General features: G+C 35.8%; 1 protein-coding gene across 1 annotated transcript in view; it reads right to left on the minus strand.

Annotated features, from left to right (window-relative positions):
* Positions 1 to 2,661: 2,661 nt before the first annotated feature.
* The window catches only part of LOC104537712 (potassium voltage-gated channel subfamily H member 2-like), a 13,867-nt gene continuing 8,345 nt past the window's right edge, over positions 2,662 to 8,183 (minus strand). Inside the window, exons 3-4 of the mRNA XM_010180682.1 lie at positions 3,642 to 4,041; positions 2,662 to 2,921 (exon numbers count right to left, since the gene is read on the minus strand). Of these exons, the coding sequence (XP_010178984.1) occupies positions 2,662 to 2,921; positions 3,642 to 4,041 (660 nt within the window). The remainder of the gene's footprint in view (positions 2,922 to 3,641; positions 4,042 to 8,183) is intronic.

The following is an 8,183-nucleotide window of genomic DNA, read 5'->3' on the forward strand; positions in this document are numbered from 1 at the left end:
ATATATATATAGAGTGTGTGTGTTTACATGGCATGTACATATATATATATAATGTAAATTATTAATGCATTTCATATTTCAAAGGAGGAAGAGAACTGAGTTTTTAAGTTTTATTCAGTTTTCAGTCATGAAATGAAAAAGAAATACATTGGATCAAATTCTGCCTTCAGATGTTTGCAAAAAACTCCCAGTAAATGTTGACAGGAGTCAAACACATTTGTCTGAGAACAGTATTAGTCCTTTGGTGTGTAAATGCAAATATTTCATGCAAAATTAAGTTAATACTACATGCAAGTCCATCTCATATGCACATGGCTTATAGCCACGAAAACTTCATTGGTGCTTGTGTTAGCATGCATACATGGTTTGAACTAAGAGCATTCACACAAAGGAAAATGCAGAATGATTAACATGGCAACTTTGTCAGAGTGACATTCTTACAGAGCAACTACCTAACGCAAACCAATATGCACATGACCTTTTTTGGGTAGAGAAACATGATCTAAGTTGTGGGGTAAAACAGTTATTGATAAATAGGGTTAGATTAGCATTTCTTAATGTCTAATTTTTAGTGACTGTTTTGCCCCACATCTGATTCTACTTGGATTATTTCCCTTTGCTATCTACCCCTTCATCATGCAAAAAGTTACAAGTAAAATTAGAAAGCACTGAACAAGCTCTAAACCCGACAGATAACATGGATATTCTCCACACTTTATACTGGAATTAAATTTGATATAAATACCTCCTGCTCTTACCAGTGGGTGGTGTTATTCCATGTATTTAGGTATGAAGCAGACAGGAAAGAGATAAATCTTTCATAAGTACAACATAAATCACACAATCTCATATTATCCTTGCACTAAGTGTAATATATTCAAACTCACTTTTTGAGAAAATTAAGTGACTGCCATAAAACTTGAGGGATACAATTGTTAACAGAATAACAAAACTAACAGAACAAAACAAGATACTAAACTTGATTTCTTCTCACGTTTTATTTAAAACAAAGCCTCCATACTACTTCAAAACCATATTGCAGAATATGGGCTGTTTAATCCATGTAGTTAGTATTTCACATTAATGACAAATCCAAGACTAATTCCAGTACACCATTTCCTGTATTATGCAAAATGTAACCTGCCAACATCCAGTTTTAGTTATTATTTCATGTGAAACAGGTGTTCTTAGTACATCCATTAGTGGTAATGAATTAGTTAAGGCGTACATGATTTTGTAATATCTTCAGAAATAATTCAATGAGCTACTTTAGGCTTAGGCTGCACCCTCCTGCAGCTTAAGGGCCTGATCCTGCAAAGTGCTGAGTACCCCACAATCCCATTACCATCAGAGGGGATTAGGGCCATTCAGTGCCACGCAGGATGAAGCTACTGATGCTGCCTTCCACTGCAGTAATCCCCAGCAGAGGTTTATACAAGTAACCTTGTCCTGTGTTGGACATAATGCTCTTCCGGAGGGGACACTCATGGAAGTGGGAGGTGAAGCACAATATATTTTATTTGCTGTCTTATTTTTAAGATCTGCTTTACTTAATGGTAACCATAAAGTCAAGCTGTCAGTGATTCATCTGTGTAAAATCTTTTAATCAAGACCATTGTTTCTGCTTACTGCATAAAAGTGGACTGCTCTGACAGTCAATTCACAAACGTATGCATAGATACCACATGAAAGCTGTTGGAATTTATGTCAAAATTTTGAAAGTAGATTTCTAGTTAAATTATTACAAAAATGAATAGATTTTCTTGTTCTTGCCAACTTTATGGAGAGCTCTGCAAAGTTTCTAATGTGTAACTCAGAATAGCTCTGGAAAGCATTCCTCTAAAGACAGAGATTCACAGATCCTTAAGGTGCACAATGCTCTCAGTGTCTTCAAACCTTTGTCAGCTTTTCAGAAAAAATGTTGCTGTGTACAGAAAAAAAGCCAGAAATACAGATGTCTCCTTTCAGTCATAAGCAGACCGTTATTCCTTTTAGCTGGCCACATAACGTATTTTTCTATAAGGAACGTTTACAGGTTTTTTTAATCAAGAACAGAAAATATGAGTGTTGGACCTTGCCAATTCCTAGAAATGAGATTTTGTGGATTGCTAAATGGTTTGTAGTGCTGTGTAGACTTTCAGTGCAGAATTCTGTGGTTGTGAATGCAAGTGAACTACTATCATATGTTAGCGTATTTCACCCTGAAGAGAGCAGCTGCTCCACCTGCCTGCTCCTCTCTTCCACGTACCCCCAATATGCCTGTTCTAGGTTACATGATAGGTTTTTGAAAAACAATTGATCTCCACAGGTTTTATAGAAGAGTAGCTCTGTAGATACCAACAAAGGTACTCTTGTTTGATACTGGAAGTGGAAAATCAGGCCAAAGAACAACAACAAAAAAACCTGGAAGAGTTATGCCTGAAATAAGAAACCTGTGAGGTTTTTTATCTTGTCTTAAACTTATAATGACGAACTGCAGTTCCCAAGTTTTCTTATGCACAGTGAGAATTCAGATTTTGGATATAGCTTGTAATAATCTAGGCCATTGCATGTTTGAATGCCAAACTTGTAATGGCTTGATTTCCAATAATTGCTATATATCCACCTTGTTAATATTGTACTTTTTGAGCTCATCAGTAATGCAGACTTACAATCTCTTTCTCAATTCTCATGCATTTGTCTATTCCTCAGCATCTGTGCCTGAAAAACAGAACAACATACCATGTTCATGTCAATGCCATTGGTGTATGTCCACGCATGCTGGAAGTATTCCTCAAGACGCTGCCGCAGAGGGTTGGGGATCTGGTGAAAGCGTATAAACTCCTTTACTCGCAGCATCTGCATATGATACCGTGCAGTTCCTGAGTAGAGTCTTTGGATTATTGCAGATACGTTTCCAAAAATACTGGCATACATTAATGCTGGATTAAATAGAAACAAAACTTACTTAAGTTGTATGATTGGTTTTTGCAGGTGATGTAACAGTTCTTATAATGCACTTTGTATGTAAAACAGCTCAGATGAGACTAGTAACATTTTCAGAGATGTGGAATTGATTTACCTGAAGCTTTTAATTGATTTGATTGTATCACTACCAACTCAGTTAGCAGATGAGGCTTAAATATTAAATTGTAATCAAGCCGGTAATTTTTATCTTTGGAGATTTTTAGTCCTGAATTCAGTGCTGTAGGTTAGGTTAATCTAATTTTAATTTGGTAGAACTAAGAACTAGGAACTAAGGTTATGTAAAATTTAAGAATGAAAGGCTGAGTTAAGAAGGTATGCATACATTTATAGATCCAGGGTTTAAATCAACAAATAAAACATAATTATGACTATCCCAAAATTGATGGGCTATAGTTTCCTAAATCCACTCAAAACTCAGCTTTCTACATTATACAGGATTTCCTTACGCAACACTAAACTTATGACAGTTTGGATAACGGATTTTGAGTACTAAAGTAACTCGACTGCTTCCTGACACTGCATGATTCACAATGTATTTTCACATATAGCATTGCTTTCACTGGGAATTTGCCCTTCCAGTTGCATGCTTATAATCTTATTAACTTCGACTGTTAAGTCAGTTGCTCAAACACTGAGAAAAAAAGAAAAAAAATTAACAAGAGAAAACTACTTACAGCCAATCAACATGACACAGATGGAAAAGATTTTCTCTGAGTTGGTGTTTGGAGACACATTTCCAAATCCTACACTTGTCAGACTGCTGAAGGTAAAATAAAGTGCTGTAACATATTTGTCCTTGATGGATGGTCCAGAGCTTGCATCACTCTTATTGTAATGCTTTCCTAATTGTTCTCCTAAAGAATCCAACCAGCCAATCTTGTGAGCCAAGTAAGGTCTTTCTACATTTCCAATGGCATACCAAATGCAAGCAAGCCAGTGTGCAATGAGTGCAAATATGCACATAAGGAGCATCAGAACTGCAGCACCATATTCTGAATATCTGTCCAATTTCCGTGCTACCCTCACCAATCGCAGCAGTCTAGCTGTCTTCAGAAGACCTATTAATGTTGTTGTCTGCAAAAATAAGATATAAATAGAAATTTATTTTCTCTGTTAGTAAATGTACTGTCATGAATATTTAGCATGAATAAGCCAGTGCAAATTGCATTATTTTGGGGAATCAACAAAACCAGTAGATTACCCATTTCAATGTAATCTTAATTTAATTTTCTTTCAACTATAAAATTAATTATAAAAACAGTGAAGAAAATAAGGAATGCACATTTTAAATTAAGATATATTGAAGTTGTCATTATCTGTTGAATACTTTTTCATTTTGAATTTTATTCTTGATCTGGACTCTTCAATCCACCCTAATGGACTTAAATGATCCATTAGATTCATGATGTTTCAGCATGCTAAATTCTGTAAGTTACTGGAACTACTCATAATAATCTGACTGGCCTTGTAGATAATAATTATTTACAATGTTTGAAGAAAACTGTGTGATTATATTCAGTCCTAACTTAGAGACTCCTTGCAATGCTCTGGCACACATGTTCTAGAAGAGAGGAGGAATAGGGCAGAAATGTCACAAAGTATCTTGTTCTGCAAATATTCTTGTTTGTAATGGTCAGAACACTCTAAACAGGTAAAAGAAGTTGAACCACTGTGAATAGAAAATAATGGAAAAGTTACTGTTGCCAGACTCCAGATTAATCTTCTTTTTGCACCTTTCATCCTGAAGCTTGTGGATGTAGTGGTAGAAGCCACTAATAAAAGTACTACACAATTGAAAAAAAAAATAAGGGTCAGTTATAGACCAGAAATGTATTTCCAGCTTCTTATTGCAGACCTGCACTATGATTCATCATGGCCTCTTTGAGGCTTTGGTCTTTTTAAAGGAATCTAAAGTTTTTTAATGTAAATTTACAATTTTCAATCAGTAAATCATTTTCCTGCTTGTTACTTCCATGTAAAAGAGATTGACAACATTGTAAGTGGTAACTACTCGATTTCAAAAAGGTCTCAGCTACCTTTTTTCTTCCATTAAATCTGAACAGATATTAAAGTATTCAGTAAATGTCAAGACTAAGTTTTAAATAACTTTTTTTATGCTTTTTTAATATGCATGTATATTACATAGCACTTAACTGAAAAATTTTTCTGAGCCTTATGAACCACTCTGATGGTTGTGTGTGTCATGTTAAAATATTCTCTCAACAAGTATTCAACTACTTTTTCTGTTTTAATAAATCACTGCATTTACCATGCTTCTGAGTAAAATCCCAAAGCCCTTGGAACAAAAAAAGAGGCTTTCTTGGTTGCATTTGTCAGTGGATAACTCAATATATTGTTCGTATTTTCTGAGTAAATGAGCAAGATGATAATGTAGGGTAACACTGGATAACACTCCTTGGTTCAACTTAACATCACAGTGAATAATTTCAGGGTAAATTTCTCATTGCCACATAAAGAAGGCAGTTTCATTGATTATGACCTCAACAGGTTGAAAGAACATATCCTTCAAAAAGCTATACCTAGGCTGAGCTTCAGCATGTGCATATTGCCATTAGGTACATTTTTGTAAGGTAGGTCAGGATTAAATATTTATGATTCCTTAAGGAAAAAGTAATATTAAGAAAAGCTAACATTTGCTCTTAGTGGGGTGTTCTATTACAGATGTAGTAATATCTCTGCATCATTCTTACAGTGCCCCTTAAATTGACCAGAAGGTAGACTGTGAATCCAAAATATGTCAACAGTGTTCCACCCCATTCTTAAGGTAAGACTTGCTAATATTATGCATCCTCAGTGTCAATCCCATGCTTAGATACTGCATCAGCGTGAGCTCTGGAGCTTGCTGGAGGTGTATACTACAAGCAAACTCCATCCTCCCAAAGGGGGTGAAATCAGCATGAGTGACACTAGGTGTGCTTTAAACCACCAGGAAAGTCATCTTGAGTTTGAATGCTCTTTAACTGGAGAGGTTGAGTACTAAAATACAGCTATATGTATTATATACTATATATACGTACATACTATATACTATAGTGAGGGGAAAAAGATCCTGTACCCATCTTCTACCAATCCAGTTTCACAGTTTCAGTAGCTATGAGATTCCTATGTGCTTCTGCCTCACAGTAAGCGATGCTACAGGAAAAAATAAATCCTGATGTGGGTATCCAGCAACTCTTGAACTTGCAATCCAGCTGATAAAGCTAGGTATGATGAAAAGAGAGCAGCAAGCAATTCAGAGAAAAGAGTAGCATCTATCAGGTTGCTATTAGCAGATGTTAATTGTTGGCACCAGATGGGGTAAGGTGATAACTGACAGAGTAGCATCACTGCCTCCTTGGGTGCCACGCTGAGCAAACTATTCCAGCACACCAAGGAAATTACACTGCACAAGGCATAGGTCTGGCACCAACTACTGTCCCTCGCCAAATGACAAATGAGATGTGGACTGTTACTATGTGAAGGCTACATCTACACTGAGAAGTGGACAGCATGTAAAAAAACCTATGGATTATGTTTTCCAGAGTATCATTCAGAAGTTATTACTGTATCAGTCTGGAAGAGGAAGCTGGTATCATCTAATTAATTACCTGCATAAATGGTATGCAAAAAGCCATTTACAACTCATGACTTTCTCATTGATGGTCAAATCCTTAGGTTTCCTCTTGACTTTTGTGTTGGCTTTCTCTTTCTCTCTTTCTTTCTTTCTCTTTCTTTCTTTCTCTCTTTCTCTCTTTCTTTCTCTCTTGCTCTTTCTCTCTTTCCTTCTCTCTTTCTCTCTTTCTCTCTTTCTTTCTTTCATCCATTATCATTAATACATAAATCTATAATGTCATCTCTTATCTGTCTCTTTTTTAAACCAAATAACCCACTGAAGTGTATGAGTAGCTCAAATTGTCTCTTCCAATGTGTATTAATGTGCACTTGCTTACACAGTATTTCATCTGCTACGGTTCTTCACAGTGTCCTGGTATTGTAAGGCCCTCAGTTTTTCAATAATGTCCTGTCACCTACATTTTGTGTCAAAATCATCATCAAGCTTCTAACTTTTTTGCAGCCTGTAAGTAAATCTATTAAATATGAGTGCTACAGCATCAAGCATAGTCAACTCTTTTCTTTCTCTTGGAAAAATCTCTAATATATGCCAGAATTTGGCCTTTCAGCCTATGCTCCATTACTTTAATAGCTACTTCTGAGCACTGTGTCATTGTTGAAGTTCTTTATGCTGTATGCATCATGATACTGAAAATGTTAGTACAAACAGCAATTAAACAAAAATATTTGAACTAACCAAAACTTCTTATTTATAGCGGGATACTGGTACTTCAACTGCCGTTGATAAAGGACTGCCAAAACGGTCTACGAATAACTGCCTGCTCAAGCAGTGCTGGAGTTCCTCTTGGCTTCATCTTGAAAAACAATCAAGGGAAGAAAAAGTTGATACTAAAAACTTCTCTGATATTAGCAAGCCTCCTACATAATTTCCAGAGACTCAACACTAATGTTGCATCATCCTGGACTTACTCAGTCCACAGAGTTGCTAAAGCAAAGGCAGACTGCCTGGACGATCATCTATGCAGTCATCAGCGCAAAAGACTTGGAATTAATTTGAATAGGTTTTCCAGGTTAATTGCTAAACTGAGCACAGGAAACTACATTGATCTATTCCTGAAATGTTTTCTGAGCTTGATTTTCAAACATATTTTAATTTAGAAGGGGGTAAAGTACTGCTTCTATCAGTAGAGATGCAGTCAGGACTCGGGTTCAATCTCTAGTTCTAGAAATGTGGGATTCTTCTTTTCAGTTTGCTCTGACTGATGCACTGTTTAATGGAGTGAAGAAATCAAAACTAAGAGAAGAACAAGAGTATGTTGATTTATATGTCTTGATTTTAGCCAAAACCCATCTATTTTCTTGGTTTACTGCTATGAATGGAAGACTCTTACATTTTGTGAGTACGCTGGATATATACATTATGATATATTTCTTTTTATTTAATTTTGCAAAAGCCAAAGCCTTCATGGCTTTCTGCATATTTCAGCTGAGTGTTCTTTCTGGCCTCAATTTAATAAAACTATAAATACAAACATTTTCTTGCTTAAGCCGTGACCGTCACGTGTCTGTATGTTTTATGTCTGTAGGTTCTAGATGAAAGGGAAGAAACTCTGGTTATCTATAAATACATCTGATTTTTCCCT

This window comes from Mesitornis unicolor, unplaced genomic scaffold (assembly GCF_000695765.1).
Source record: "Mesitornis unicolor isolate BGI_N332 unplaced genomic scaffold, ASM69576v1 scaffold6420, whole genome shotgun sequence".
In the NCBI taxonomy this organism is placed as follows: Eukaryota; Metazoa; Chordata; class Aves; order Mesitornithiformes; family Mesitornithidae; genus Mesitornis; species Mesitornis unicolor.